Source organism: Epinephelus lanceolatus, chromosome 19 (assembly GCF_041903045.1).
Source record: "Epinephelus lanceolatus isolate andai-2023 chromosome 19, ASM4190304v1, whole genome shotgun sequence".
Lineage (NCBI taxonomy): Eukaryota > Metazoa > Chordata > Actinopteri > Perciformes > Serranidae > Epinephelus > Epinephelus lanceolatus.
In genome coordinates this window covers 25,960,592-25,977,284 of record NC_135752.1, presented here as the reverse complement: position 1 = coordinate 25,977,284, position 16,693 = coordinate 25,960,592, and the positions used below count along the sequence as shown (strand labels likewise).

The 16,693-nt window shown below is 42.1% G+C and overlaps 1 protein-coding gene across 1 annotated transcript; it reads left to right on the top strand.

The window, feature by feature from the left end:
• Positions 1–5,779: 5,779 nt before the first annotated feature.
• Positions 5,780–16,531, top strand: dusp4 (dual specificity phosphatase 4). The gene is made up of 4 exons (XM_033646966.2): positions 5,780–6,370; positions 7,747–7,874; positions 10,857–11,076; positions 14,888–16,531. The coding sequence occupies exons 1-4, from the start codon at positions 6,001–6,003 to the stop codon at positions 15,274–15,276; spliced, it is 1,107 nt and encodes a 368-aa protein (XP_033502857.1). The 5' UTR covers positions 5,780–6,000; the 3' UTR covers positions 15,277–16,531.
• Positions 16,532–16,693: the final 162 nt, after the last annotated feature.

Below are 16,693 nucleotides of genomic sequence, written 5' to 3'. Positions count from 1 at the left end.
GTTGTATTGCCGTGAAATGCACTGTGCCTGTAAATAGGAAATGAAAACTGTCATTACATAGAAAGAGGACAATAAGGGTGAAAATAGACGAGACAGAAAGGGGGATTAGAGAGAAGAAAATGGAGTAAAAAAGGAGTACGAGAGATATTTATCAACACTGACGTGTACAAGGCTCATATACAAAATATCCTCCCTCTCTTTCTCTCTCTTGTCCACTGTATTGATGGATGACGGCATGCGGGCGAGGGATGTGAGGGGATGAATGGATGGACAGGGGAGAGCAGAGGGAGGGAGGGATGACATCAGTGCAGAGTCTGTTTCCAGCCAATCCCCTTACAGCCCCCTGCCTGCTGTCTCCGCCCTCCCACACCTCTCCCTTGTTGCTACGGCAGCAGCACCATCCCTCCTGTGCGAGGCATTGTTTAGGGTTGGTAGTAATGCGGCATGGTGTGTATGTGTGTGTGTGTGTGTGTGTGTGTGTGTGTGTGTGTGTTTTATGGGACACTAGAGGCTGCAATCCAGCACAAGTAATCACCTCTTTTTTCTTACTCAATCATCCATCCCTCACCTTCCCTCCTCCCTCTCTGTCGTTGTCATCCTTCATCTCTTCCTGCACTGCATCCCTGTTGTGCCTGTCGCCGTCTCGTCTTCCATCTTCCATCTCACCTCTCTGTCTTAACACTCAAGGTCCTTTCATTCATGATTTATTTTGCTGCAGTGCTTCTGACAAGTATTCACACTTCATGTTCTCACACAGCAAACTCGATATGCACATTTACATGCACATCGTATAAGATATATCATACTACATGTTCTGCAAGGAGTCACTTTTTTTACTAGGAAAACGTGGGTACATTGCACAAAATCTGATCTAAAGGTGTGTGATTCTACAAACAAATGACGCTGTCGGCAAAGCAGTAATGATTGCGCTAAGTGGCTAATGGGCATGTAGCTACTTCCATGTTTCAGATGATATGTCATGTTTGTAGTCGACCAATGAAGATGAGTTCACATATCACCTTGGGTTCGTCCTTCACCTTCTCAAAATGATCCCACACTTTGGATTTCCTGCCCAACATGTTATTAACTAGCCTGTGTGATAACCGCAGGTACCAGCCCTGGAAATCAGGGGCCGTACACATGCTGCATCTTTAACCGCCTGGAAAACGCAAGGTCAAGTGCCAGGCGCTACTCTTGTGCTTTTTTGTGCCAGTTTCCATGAGTGTGGTGGTAGGTTGCGTCTGAGATTGCTAAGCAACCTTAACAAGCATCATATCGCGACTGTGTTCACCTCACCATGTGCAAATGTTTCACCAAAACAAGATCACACTGAAGCTATTGTGCAACAGCAATATTGCTGCATCCTGGGCTTAGCGCCGCCCAAGATGATTGTGATTGGTTTAAAGAAATACAAATAAGCCAGAGGTTTTTTCCCCCCTGTAGCAGAATGATAATTCTGATTTATCCTCTAGTACTGACACAGTGGTGTGGAAAAAGGCCTGGCTATGTATGACTAAGAATGATGTGAATCATACCGATGCCTTAAAGGTCACCAGATTGACTGACACTTCCAGAGATTTGGAAAATCTTTGTCAAGGAGCATTGAAGTTGCTCTGGTATAGTTGCTCTGCTTACACCTTGCTAAACACCTCATCACCTCAACTTATTGGTTAGTCCTTTGTGTTACTCATCTTTATATGCTCAAGTTTGGGATTTGTCAGCGGTGTCCTGCATCCTTACATTGATAATTCTAGTGTCAAATATCACGGTTTCAAGGTATCGCAGTATTACACAATTATTATTATCTTTATCAGTTACAAGGAATACAAATAGAATGGTTTTCGGGGAGGTTAAACAAACAATTTGTTATAATTGAAACTTGGTACCTATTGTAAAAAGTCTGACAGGGAGTCAAAGAGGAATGGAGACATGTGAGGTTCTCCATGTGGTTGCACTTTTTTCAGTTTCGTAGATAAGCAAATGTACATGAAAATCTATAACCATGAATCGTCTAAACCAGGGTAAAACTTGGAACAGGTATACTGTTGCAGCCCTACAGAGGAAACATTTAAATTTGGTTAAAGGGGTGCTTCACCAAATTTACACGAGGATCCGTTAACTAGTCATGGGGTCTCATTTATAAACACTGCATACGCACAAAACGAGGCCTGAAAGAGGCGTACACCACTTTTCATGCAGAAGTTTTGATCTATAAAAACTAGTCTCGCTCACTAGACCTTTCTCAAGAAAAGAAAGGTCTGGCTGGGCCGACTCTCACTTTAAGATTGGAGGAAAAAACGCCCGGCTGCTTGTATTTCTTTCAACCAATCACAGTCGTTCTGGGCGGTGCCACAGCAACGGTGCGCTTGCAAAAATATTGCTGGGTGGAAACAGGTTTTGGTGTAACATGCCAACAAAAATACAGAATACAGGACGCGAACCATGGCAGAAAAATGGCTACATCCCCGCAAGATCAAATACCGCAAAAGTTAGTAAAGGACGTGTTGAAAACGGTTGAAAACTGCTACACAACTGTTGTATAAGAGAGCTTTGTCAGGTCTGACAAAATGGCTCAAGTGATATCTTTCAAGTCATTTCTGCTCGGGCCCCTTTGAAACTGAGGACAGATGCTACATCTAATTATGTTGGAACATCATGGCCAGTAACTCTAGTCAATATGTATTCTATGAAAACTATTACAAAAAAAGATTACATAATTTCATGTAATACAAAAAGGAACTGCTTCTGTTTTCACAGAAACCTACAAATATGTATTGCAACTGTATAACCATGCAACGATTCCTCTTTTGAGGTTTTGCTTTTGCTTACTGTTGAGTCTAGACAGGTATTTTTTTTACCATGTCAGACAGGAAACATGATATTAATACTAAGACTTTCAGCTGTTTCATACTGATCATCATGAACATTACTGTCAGATTGTATTACAGCAGTTACATCTTGGAATATTCATTAAAAATAAATCAATACTTAAATGAGTTGTGCATAAAGGCCAAAAACAAAACAACACAGATTCATATGCACATGTAAACATGTACACTTGTGTTCTCCCACATAAACCCATTCATAATAAATCTACCTGTGAATTATACAGCATTAAATTGATCCGTTTTTTATGTAGTCTGTTTATCTGTCTGTCTCTTTCAGCTGGCGTGTCTGCCTATTTTGCAACCCGTCTGTTTGTGTCAGGGTGTCTGTGTTTTCCTCCTCATCTGCTGCCGCGCTGCTCTCTTTCCCCTTGTAACCATGGCAATGGGATCAACATGCAAATACCTGAGCACGCTTGCTAAGGCTGTGTGATAGGAGATGCAAATTGCGTTTTCGCTTGTAGGATTACACACCCACACACACACACACAGATGCACACTCAGACGTATACGCACGCACACAGAAACGTTCGTGTGAGCATGCAGGCTACGTAAGCACACCCACCTGCTGTCCATCACATCTCTCAGCACATTATAACACAATCAGACATATACGAAACAGTGGGTGAAGTAGTAGTACTTAACCTTTAACCAAAATTAAATCAAATACAGTTTAATTGACAATTGAATTTATATTATGATGCTAATATTTGAAGAGAATAAGAAGTATTCCCATTAAAAAATTAATATTATTTTAATTTTTGGCATTTAATTTAAATGATGAGTAAAACACATCAATATGAATAAATGATATGACCTTAAAGTTACATTACTGGACTTTTGGCCTAAGATAGTCTCGCTCACCAGACCTTTCTCAAGAAAAGAAAGGTCTGGCTGCGCCGACTCTCACTTTAAGATTGGAGAAAAAAAACGCCCTGGCTTTTTTTATTTCTTTCAACCAATCACAATTGTTCTGGGCGGTGCCACAGCAACAGTGCGCTTGCAAAAATATTGCCGGGGGGAAACAGGTTTTGGTGTAACACGCCCACAAAAATATCGCCTACAGGACGCGAACCATGGCAGAAAAATGGCTACATCCCCGCAAGACCAAACACCGCAAAAGTTAGTAAAGGACGTGTTGAAAACTGCTACACAACCGGAGGTGGTAGGGCGGGACTTCAGCGGGTGGCTCGTTCCGCCCAATGAGAGGCTGATCTATGCAGCGAACTTCCGCCCACTCAGACTAGGCCTAAGGCAGCAAAACATCAAAGTAAGCCCTAGTGCTAATGCTAATGGCATTTTATAAAGTTGCTAAATGACAGCAAATCTTGCATACTTTTGTATCCAGTAAGAACAAAGCAACATTAGCATTAGTTAGCAGTCGTATTTCTGACCCAGTGACAAATATTCAATGTTCTTTTAGCTTTGTTTATGTCTCGTTGCACTGTGTTAAATATCTGGTGCTTTAGCTGCTAGGCTATGCTGTTTTTGGTAAATTTGACTGCCTTTTGTTGCTGGGCATCGTACAGTGCACATCTAATGCGGGATTTATACTTCTCCGTTGAATCAATGCCATACTTTACAGTGTAGCTTAACGTGCACCTCCACAGAAATGTAACTACATGTCACAGTGACACAGACCTCCTGTCTATTTTTGTAAGCTGAAACCATTTCCCTCAGTGGAAACAAAGCTTTTATTTACTTTAATTTCACAGATAAACAATAAATTGTGAAGACAATAAAGCCTCCACAAAAATAGCATTTTAAGTCTTGTGTGTGATTTATCCTGGCTTCATATGAGCAGAGGAAATCTCCGCTCGTTGCTAAGCTAATTTATACAATGTAAAATGCCATAGGCTTGTGCTAATAACGTTAGCATGTTATATTTGTTTGGAAAACATGTTTAGAACAGTCAGTTGTTTTGTCAGTGAACCATGTGAGCTGTAATGGAGCTGAATTTTGTTAAATGTTGCTGTTGTTCCTGGCTTCATATGAGTAGAGGAAAAGTCTGCTAGCTGCTAGGCTAATTTATACAATGTAAAATACCATAGACTTGTGCTAAAAACATTAGCATGTTGTATTTGTGGGGAAAACGTGTCCAGATAAAGACAAGTGTTTGTCTGTGAATGCTACGAGTTATAGTGAAGCTGATTTGTGTACTTGTGTTTGAAATTGTTGCTTTTAAGCCGTGTTTAATGTGTGTTTAATGTGTGTTTTGAATCAACGAAACTTTACAGCACTTCACAGAAACTCCGCAGCCGACTAATGTTTTGGAGGTGTAACTGCAGAGTGACGCAGACACACCACCGCACAAGTATAAATGCTCACAATGGCATAGGCTATGTGTGTAGGGTCTGCATAGAGCTGACGCACAAGTATAAATCCTGCTTTAATATTGAGGGGGCTGTGTCCCCCACACCCCCCTTAAATCTGCGCCTATGCTTTTTACATTAATTGGATTAACTTTTATTAACAAATATATTTATCAATGCCTATTTAAAAACTTGGATGAAGGCCAAATGTATACTATGAATAAAAATAAATCAGTAGAGCATCTCTAGACCTATTTTTTTTAATTTGTGGTTAAGACTGCTCATTTTAAATCCCTCTAACCGCATTATTTTTAATTCTAATAAACTATCTTTCAGATGTGGTCATGATGTGGTTAAAGCACAGGGAGTGCCAAACTCCACTGTACGCCTCATGGAGTCTAATCTCCATCCCTATCGCCTCTCGTTTCATTGATGTCTGTCATTTTTTTATGAATGAACGGCAGAGGAGGAAAGGGGACGGGAAACTGGACGCGTTGTGATTGGCTGCTATCGCTTGACGTCACCTCCGCCGTGACGCTATGCACCCATTCACAAAAAAAAGGGAAAGAAGAGAAACAATCCAGAGGAGCAACACTCGGTGAGGGAAAGGGAGACAGAGAGAGGTGACCGGACTGAGCATGAGGAGTAGTGCGGTTACGATGCACGGATAGAGGACAGGGCTGCACACGGTATCCACCGCAGGACCCGAAGTTTGGAGGGCGGTGGGGGACGCAGCCACAGAGAGAGAGACAGACAGTGAAGCCTAGAGATAGACACACACAGAGAACCTGAAACGACGTACGATGGAGGACCTGGGCGAGATGGACTGCCCGGTGGTGAAGCGCTTCTTAAAGGACGACAGCGCCAAGTGCCTGCTGCTGGACTGCCGCTCCTTCCTCGCCTTCAACGCGGGCCACATCCGCGGCGCCGTCAACGCCCGCTGCAACACCATCGTCCGCCGGAGGGCCAAGGGCTCCGTGCTCAGCCTGGACCAGATACTGGCCGGGGACGAGGAGGTGCGCGGCCGCCTCCGCTCCGGGATGTACTCCGCCGTGGTGCTGTACGACGAGAGGACGCCGGACTCGGAGACGGTGAAGGAGGACAGCACGCTGACTCTGGTGCTCAACGCGGTGTGCAGGGACTCCTCCGGCTCCCAGATATACTTGCTCAAAGGTAAATAATATTACACCCAGCATTTATATGGGTCACATGCAGCATGTCAGCATGATAAAATAGGGCCAGTATGGTCTTTAAATACCAGGAGTTTATTCTTTGATTTAACCTCATTATAAGGCGTCAATAACAAATTTAATAATAAAAATTGAATTAATAATAACACAAATAGGCCAATGCTTATTTTGATGTCAAATTCAGACTTTCAAAGGGGGAAAAACAACCTATAGCAAGTCATTTCTTAGTCACAATAGGTCTAATAATATTGTTATATCTGTAGTAAATAATAATAAAACTGCACTTTAAATTTTTTTTAATAATAGTGTTAATATCCTTTAATTTAGGCTTTAAATCAGAGCTCAAAATTTCAATAGATATGCCACCAGCTTATCTGGGGCATTGCTCATTTTATTTTTCAATAGCCATAATCAATATTATTTTATTACCTCCATAAAGATACTGAACATTGTTTTTTATTGCTGCTCAACAGCCTGATATGAACCCCATATTAAAATATCTTCCCAACTGTGCCTACTCTATTCTTACACACTAGTGTATTTTTATTTATTTATTTTTTTACAGTACACACACTCACTCAGTCACTCACAGCTACACACATTCACACACAGACCAGTGGCTGTGAGCTGAGTGAATGAGGTAATGCTGATGCATGGAAGCCACATCAAACCGGAGGGACTTACAGGACACACATGATCCCTTCAGAAAACAGTCAGCTTCGGGGTAAATCACCGATGGGATGCTGTAAAAAAAAAAAAAAAAAAATCCAAAAAAAAAAAAATCAACGCTTGATTTACCCCACCAGACTATATTTAGACTGCAGGGAATTTGAAAAGGCAAAGCTGCTGCAAGCTGCAAGCTGTGGCGCATTCTTTTTTTTGTGCATGTGTGTGTGTATGTGTGTGTGTGTGTGTGCAACCTAATGACGTAGACGCCTTGAAGCACAGGGGTGTATGTGTGTAGCTTATAAAGATGACATTTCCCCAGTTAATCTGATGTGATCCCTGAGGTGCAGAGAGCAGCGGTCAGTCTGCAGATGTATTAAAAAGGGGAGGGGAAAAAAGCAAAGGGATGATGAAATTGTTTTCAAATCCACGGTAGTAGACACAGGACAGAGTAGGTCAGGGGTCGGTTTAATAGACTTTATGTCAAGCTTGCTGAATGCAGAGGTGTAAATCCTGGTGCAGATTGTGCTGCGATGTTAATGCTTCTTTTGTCCTGATGTATGCTTCTGTATTGTGCACAATGAAATCCCTACCTTTGTAATATTCCAGGGGAATCTCTGGTTTCACTATAATATTGTGTCTAATTTAAGATACACTGTGCATCGTATTTGATTGTGTCATTCTCCTTCCTAGGTGGATACGACAGGTTTTTCTCAGAGTACCCAGAGTTTTGTATAAAGACCAAATCCTTACCGACCCTCACCAGCCAGTCCAGCATCGACTCTGCCTGCTCGTCATGTGGGACGCCACACCACGACCAGGTAAGACACCACAACAGACAGACAGTTGTACACACTGACACAGAAAGCTGCCATGTGCAAACACCAAAGCAGTGAAAGTATAGCTACAACCTTGTTTCGTCAGTCCGAAGGTGACGTGAGATAAGCAACGTAAACTGACAGGAATATTATCTGACAATCTGTTTAAACGTGCCAGATGATAGACCACCCTGGAGGTCAAAGTTCACTATTGATTCACCGCTGCGTCTCTTCCTATGACCTGGGTGGTCTGGCTTTGTTGGTCAGTGATCTACTTTTCGAGGCCTCACATTCACAGTCACATGTTCTTTGGGTTTAATTCCCCTGGAACGCACGAGGAGCACAATGCAGACAATCCAGCCTCTGTGTGTTCTCTAAGAAAAACGCTTGATAGTCTCAGCAAAAAGTCAAATGTTCCTGTTTATTTTATTTTTTTTAATTCAGCAAATCCTGTAGCTTCCTGTTGGATCTCTCACTCGCTGTTTTCCTCTCAGCCTCCACCTCCCCCTCCTCACATTACATCTCTTAGCAGTATTGATCGTTTCCTGACGCTGTGTCAGTACCGAGGTCGTCAGCGGCAGTGACATAAACAGACAGAGCCCTCGTCAATAAGTCTCACTACCGGTATGGACCGCCAACTGGCTGACCCCTCAGGTCCAGTGAAAGAGAAAACCATACTTCTACTCTCACACTGGAATATGCTCTGTGTATGTTTCAAAATAAAACTGGCCCCAAATATCAGGATATAGTTCTTCTTCTTTATGTAACAGACTCGATATAGTGTATGTGTTCTGTGGAAATATTTTCTTTTTATAATACGTTGCAGAACTCCAGACATAACATGGTGTATTAATCATAAAATCTTTTCATCATGAAGGGTGCCTGTAGTGTTAGTGGTGGTCTGATGTTGGCTCAGGCATTTAAATGTTATGACCAACAATTAATTTCCTCAAAATAGGGCTGGGCAGTACGTCGATATTATATTAATATAATGTTATTAGACTAGATATTGTCTTGTCTCATTGTCTTTTCCTGGTTTTAAAGGCTGCATTACAGTAAAGTGAAGTAATTTTCTGAACTTACGATATGATACGATACGGTAGTGATGGCCAGATGAAGCCTCATGAAGCATTTTCTTTGTTTTCTGAGCCCACTAGATGGCGCTTTTTGTTCAACAAAAGGTTTAAAACACACTAAATTGCCATTCTTTGAGCCTCTCTCTTTAAACCAAGAGCGCCATCTAGTGGGCTCAGAAAATAAAGAAAATGCTTCGTGAGGCTTCATGAGGCCATCACTATGATACGGTATACTTTATTGTACCCATGGGGAAATTTGTCTTGGACTCAGGAGCTGCACATTTAATGTTGCCTTACAATAATAGTCTAGAAGAAATGAAAAGCATACACCGTTAAAAAAGAAAAAAGAAAGGCCCTTCAAGCTGTTCTATTATTTGCCTTTACCTACTTAGTAATTAAATCCATATTACTGGTGATTATTTATGAAAAATGTCATGGTGTAAATATTTTGTGAAAGCACCAATAGTCAACCATACAACATCGTCACAATATCACTATCAAGGTTTTTTTGTCAACAGCATTGTTGTATTTGATTTTCTCCATTTAGCGCTTCCCTTGTTGAAACCCCCCCCCCCCCCCCCCCCCCCCCCACACACACACATATAAATTTATGCAAAAAAAATCACCCAAATGCAAAAATTAAGTGTTTAATACTCAAAATCTTCTGACGAGAACCCCCAAACCCCCCATTTATTAAATGTGTTTACCCCAGTGGTTAAAAAGAAATGCACCCTCTTGCATACACATATTTACATTTTTATGCTCCATGAGATAACTTCATTTTTCCAGGAAATGTAACAATTCTTCACGTCCTCATTCAGTGTTATGTCATAAATGTCACAGAGTAGAACTGCGGTCTGACGAATTATTGCTGTGGAGTATATTTTTCTCAGAGTAACAGTTTTGCTTTCCCCACTGATAAAAGTGTGATCACAGAAAAAGTACACGGTGTCCTCAGTGAAGTCTGAGAGAACGGTGAATGTAAATCCACAAGATAGATCTATTGTAGTTACTGATGAGCTGAAAACAGTGCTAATACTTTCTCTGAATTTTTTAGTTTGAGCATGTAAACATTGTTCAGTTCATCAGCGAGATGTGTTCCCATATGGGGGACACATCTTAGCTTGAAACTAACAAACTAAATAGTCGCATATCAAACGACCCTGCATTAATCACACAGATAATAACCTACCCCTGTCTGATGAAACACGCGGCTAATGTGATTAGCAAAGTATTTAAGCGAGGTCACACTTATACTGAAGTCATCTGCCATCTGGCCTCTGCGGCACACTCAGACAGTGCATTCTTTGTCTTACACAACTCTCCGAGCTGGGTCAGGAGATGTCTCTTCACGTAATGACTCAATGAATGAAGACTGACTGACTGAATGAATTATGAACAAACTATCTCAGAAGCAAGCGGCATCCTCCGGGGCCTAAAAATGAAACCAACGAGGAAGTGCCGAAAACTGCAGCGCCTCAAATGGCCACTTGAATTCACATAGATACCCATGTTAAAATGCCCAGCTTTACAAAAGTTACTTCTGGCCCCAAATATCCAAGATGGCGACGGCCAAAATGCCGAATTTGAGGCTTCAAAACAGGACCCTACTCTTCCTCTGACTGGCTAGTAGTCGTTGCCATGGTTGGTTGGGTTAGTTCAGTTTAGACAAGAGGAGTGAGATTGGTTGGGTTAGATATTCAGGCTAAGCAAATCCAAGGAAGGTGGAGTAAGGCGCGTCATGCCTTCACTATACACAAACGGGAGTGTGCGAACCATGTGTGACGTCACGGTGGTTATGTCTGTTATTTTTATACAGTCATTTCTCAGAACAGACACACTCTTCACTGCTGATTTCCTAAAAGAAATAACAAATAAATCAATATTCTCCCATCTTTCTCTCCTCCAGGCTGGCCCAGTCGAGATCCTCCCATTCCTCTACCTTGGCAGCGCCCTCCACGCCTCAAAGAAAGAGGTTCTGGACGCCATAGGAATCTCCGCCTTGCTGAACGTGTCTGCCGACTGTCCCAACCACTTTGAGGGGGCGTACCAGTACAAATGTATTCCCGTGGAGGACAACCATAAAGAAGACATCAGCTCCTGGTTCCTGGAGGCTATTGAGTTCATAGGTCAGTGAGTAAGTGTGTGACGTGTGACGTGTGCGTGCGTGGGTGTGTGTGGTGTGTGTGTGGTATCTTAGCAGAACAAATGCTTTCCCACGGTGGATAACCACCAATGAAATGGCATGTTTTGTGCTTCATGTGCTTCGTTTTTAGGTCATGTTAAAACAGTTAATCTTAGTTAAGTGTGTTTAATATGTCTGCTAGAACATATCAAAGACCTTTTCAGTATAAATGACAAGACATATGCTGGATTTCTACTTCTAGTTGTTTCATGATTGAATAATCTGTTGATTATTTCCTCAATTAATCGTTTGCCAATAAATAAAAAAGGAAAAAATATGAAAAGTGCCCATCACAATTTGATATCATATGTCTTGTTTTGTTCAACCAACAGTCTAAAACCTAAAGATATTTAATTTAAGGTAATGTAAAACAAGGAGAAGCAGCAAATTCTGACATCTGACAAACTGGAACTATCAAATTTTTGCCTGAAAATAGACTCAATCAATCATAAAAATAGATTAGTTTTCTTTCATCCAGCTAATAATTGCAGGTCTAAACATGTGTTCATGTGTACTAAATCGTATATCTTTGTTTTGTGTGCTTAGTTATCATTGCTGGGATATTTCTTTCTTTCCATTTTCGGAGCGTCTGAGAATTTCCCCCAGAAAAAGATCTTTCAGAGAAAAGTTTTCATGCAGCGGATACACTGTGCATATAGAGCAGGCACATGATGACAAATCAGATATTTATTCATCGGGATCTGTCGAAAATTATCATTTCCAAGTAGTCCTCCATCGCACACATTTCAGCGGATTCTGCAGAGGCAGAAAAAGAAAGAAAATACCCAACAAATCTAATCAGATTAATCCGTTGCAGAACAAAACAATATAACACAATCAAGGGGGAAGACAGAGGGAAGCGTTTGGGAAAATATCCCAATCAATCATCTCTCTGGAGCATGATTTCTCATTTGTGTTTGTGTGTGTAATATAAGCAAGTGTGTGATTTGCTTTTGCTTTGCATATCCATGCTGTGCGTAGACACTGTGTGTGTCGTTTCTGCGCTGTGAGTGTATGTTTGTGAGCGTGTGGTCTGTGTGTGTGTGTGTAGGTGCTGGTATGCGTCATAGTTAGCTGCTGTGGGACCAGAGTCTGACTCATCCACTGTTACCGGGTGAACAGACGCTGTGGTGGAGTTACCTGAAATCTGTCTGTTTGTGTGTGAAAGAGAGAGAAAATGTAGACATCTGAGACGCAGAGCAAGACACAAAGAGCGAGAGATAGGGGAGGAGGTTGTTCGCAATCAGGCTTCTGTGCATTTAGAGGGATGCCAGTAAATATTCTGCTGCTTGTGTGCCACAAAGGTCATGAAGTGAGCTGGATTTAAAGCAGTAATTTTATTTTCAAACAGCAGCAGTGGTGGAAAATTAGATTAATCAACATGCAAAGACAATAAAACATTCTGGCCATCTAATTTCCTACAGGCCGCCACACATGCTCCACAACATGACCATCCACCTAATCATTCAAACTGAAGCTGCTCGGGAAATTGAGTTGCTTTATTAAACTATTAGCTAAATCTGGTTATTCACAGTAACAAAGTAATGGCGTGCGTCTGAACATACTGAAAAAAGGCAGAGACATAAATAGGACGGGGAGAAAGTGTGAAAGAGGCTGATGACTCAATTTTTTTTGCACTTGCGTGTTTCAGTTAAATGTGATTTGCTGCTTTCTCACTTTGAGGTTAGTTTGACTGCACAGAGAGGGGAAGGCATGAAAGTGTGGAGGAGACAAAATGAAAACAGCTTGAGGCAAAGCCGTGCATCTGTGGAGTTTAAAATACTTGGTGGCTGTAAAAAAAAATGCATTTAGGGTGACAGTTTGTTTGTTGGGGTTCATGGTGTCCACACAGAATGATGATACCTCCTTTCTTCTTCTTCTGTTCAGAAATTGTTTCTCTTCGAGATAAGGAAAGATTAAGTCTAGAATTTTTATTCTTTGCAAACATGAGGAGCTGCTGGAAATAAGCCATTAGCTTCTTCTTTGCATTTAATGTGGACTACATGTTGAGGTGTGTCAGTGTTATTTGGCTATTTGGTGCCACCGAGTTCAAATGGGGCCTTTTTCACCCTAAAACAAAAAGCTGAGTTGCCTAGAGATTAAAATAAACAGGAAAAGACTGTCATTGTTTATAATGGAAATCTAGCTTCAAGCAAACCACCACAAAAAAAAAAAAAAAAAAACCTCACAGCAACAAAACAAAAACAAGTCGAATGCTGTGTTGACACTAGCAACAACACAGCAACAGGCTACAATTCATTTTCAATAGAAGCTGCTGCTGACATGAAGCCACAAACTGACACCCTTCAGTTGTTGATGCTGACGGGTGTGACGAACAAACAAAAGTTGAGCTCTGCTTTTTTCTGTGCTCCAATTACGCAGTGAAGTGTCAACCAATCACACCTTTTTGTTTTTAGCTGTCGCACTGTGTTATTTAGCTTGGTTAGCTGACGCCATGCTAGCTTTCTGTGTATTGCGATGCACATGGGGATGCGATGGAGTGGCAAAGTGTAATGTTAAAAAAGGGGCTCAAACATTAGACAAAAGCATAGATATTTTTTGACCAGATATAAATGTTGCCATTTAGTTTAGTTTAGGCACAGCCCGTGAAGACGTAGCTATGTTAATGAGCGCTTGATCAACAAACACGTTAACATCAACTCAGCGATAACGTAGCTGGTCACGCTGTTGTGTTGTTGCACATAATGTGAACAAGGTATACAAGTCTAAAGCCATGCTCAGCTATGCAAGGCTAACCTAAGGCACAATTATGACCGTGTTTACATGCACAGAATAGTACACTTTTTGCCCTTATTCCGAAAAAGACGATATTCCTACTTAGCTCTGTTAGCTACTTAGCATGGCTAATGAATATTCCGATAATATACCTGCTTACGTGGGGGGGGGGGGGGATTCAAATTTGGCGGAAGTTGATGGCAAACTTTGACTCTTCAGCCACCATCCTGATGATGACGTTGGATATATGCGCGTATCCAAAATCCTGCTAATATCCATTTCTTTTAGAACAGTGGTTCCCAACTGGTGGGTTGTGGTCCAAAAGTGGGTCACGGGTCCATTCTGAATAGACTTACTGGTGACTTACAAATGTGTCAAGTTTGTAAAAAACACAGTTTTTTTTAAAGTCGAGTGAATTTCCAGGACAGACCTTTTATTTTGAAGTGCTGTCTGCTGCTGTAGAGTTAGTGACTAAAGGACTTACTTGTCAGAGATAGCAAAACTAACTTGATGATGTGTCCAAATGCATATAAATCGCTAAATGTATTAAAATATGTGGACTATGAAATAATGACTGAGGAGAAATCTGGACCTTGTGGCTGGACCAGTTGGGACCCACTGTTTAGAATGTTTAAAAGTAGGTGTGTTTCTCATTCTGACCAGAAATGTGGGCTTTTCTTTTGGGCATGCTTCTCAACACAGCCATGCAAACTGTAAGTTAGCTGTTGTGTACTACACATCCATGACAATGCACAGAGCTGGCTGTAAACATATCAGAGCTTGTGTGTTGCAATCTGCAGTAAAAAAAAAATTTCAATTGAGACCCATATTCCTGAATGCACTGTACACATATCCAGAAAATACTTCTGAAACCCAGATACTGACATTGACAACATGCTGATATTTAGCAGGTATCATATTCCAGTGTGCACAATTGGGATTTTTTAGTATCTCATAAAAACTAAATTATATTTATTATCCATGGAAACATCTGACCTCTGACCCCCCTCTCTCCTCAGATTCAGTACGGGACTCCAGTGGGCGAGTGCTAGTCCACTGTCAAGCAGGCATCTCCCGCTCCGCCACCATCTGCCTGGCCTACCTGATGAAGAGGAAGCGTGTGCGCTTGGACGAAGCTTTTGAGTTTGTACGCCGCCGTCGCAGCATCATCTCCCCCAACTTCAGCTTCATGGGCCAGCTGCTGCAGTTTGAGTCGCAGCTCCTCGCCACCTCGTGCGCCGCCGAAGCGGTCGCCACCGCGAGCCCGCTGCTTGGACCCAAGTCCTCGACGGCCTCCACGGCGACGACGACCACACCCACCTCTCCGTTCATCTTCAACTTCCCAGTTTCGGTGGTGAACCCCGCCTACCTGCACCACAGCCCGCTCACGACCTCCCCCGGCTGCTGATGGACAGCCAATCACAGCCTTCCCCCCAAATAACTGACTCAGCACAGACTGGGCTGCTATTGGCTGGAAGAGCTGTCAGTCTCACTGGCTGCTGCAGTATGTACATGCTTCCAGGGCGGGGAGGTGAGAAGCGACACGGTGCCTGATTCAAAACTGAAAGACTGGGAAAAAAAACAAACTTTTTAAAGTTCAGAAACCAGCCAGCGCTCCTTCCATTTTAAGATTTCTTCAATTTGACCAAAAATGAACTGGCTTTCAAAACTTGTTTCAGCAGACGAGTTCGGACGAAGTGTTGGACTGACGTTTACTGAAGATACACCCTCTTCCTTTAAAAACAACAACAACATGCACAGGGGCACACTGACACACAAACTCTGACACAGAGAGGCATGAGCGGCAGCAAACTCTCTCTCTGCCTCACACACACACACATTCATGACTACCAACTGAATAAGCTCAGTATGAAGACAGGGTCTGTTGCTATGGAGACAACAGGTCTTTAGGAGAGGAGATGGACACAGGAAGGAAGGAGGAATTTTAAGCACCCGCTCTTTCCCCTTTGGGTGTCCCTCCTGTTGCCAGACAAAAGAGATGGATGGAAAAAAGAGGGGAGGAGACGGTGATAGAAAGCAGGAGCCTCTTCAGTGACAGGTGCTCTGACCGGAGCTTCCTGTCTTTCATACGTCCTCTTCCTCTCTGTGTCTCTTCCTCCCCCACACACACCTTCCTCTCCTCTCATCTCCTTTTCATCCTTTTTATATTCCTTCCCTCCTCCTCCTCCTCCTCCTCCTCTCATCTCTTCCTCTCATTTTCACCCCGTACACCCCTTCTCCTCTGCTCCTCATCTCCTCACTGAAGAGGCTAAATAAATAAAATCACATGCCAAATAAAGACCAGGGCCCTTTTTAAATGGACTGGGAAACCCCACTGCAGGCCCCTGATACACACCGTAGGAAACCCCGTTTACTACATCACAAAAAAATTGTTGTTTTTTTGGACGAAAGGGCTGAAAGAAAAAAAGCTGTGAGGGAATGATGTCATCACAAAAATTAGGTTTTGCTAATTTGGGGCAAACGTTGGAGCACGGGCTCTGGAAGACAGCCACTTAAAGGACCATTCTGATGGTTTTGTACGTTTCAACACATTATAAAGAATTTTTTTTTTTTACTGTTAACCATTCTCCACAACACACATACCTTTTAATCAGTTGCTTTTCTTTTCTGCAAATTTATTTTCACAGCAAACAAACTCAAAATATTAGCTCCTACAGGATGCTTTGGAAATTTGGGCTAAAATGTGCATCACCAGCGAATGGTTGTTTAAGATGTTTGTGCCTTGTTCACAAAGGTATCCCATGGATTTAGGTGTGCTGCTAGAAAGCCGATTGCTGAATGTTAGACTTAAAAAAAAAATAAAT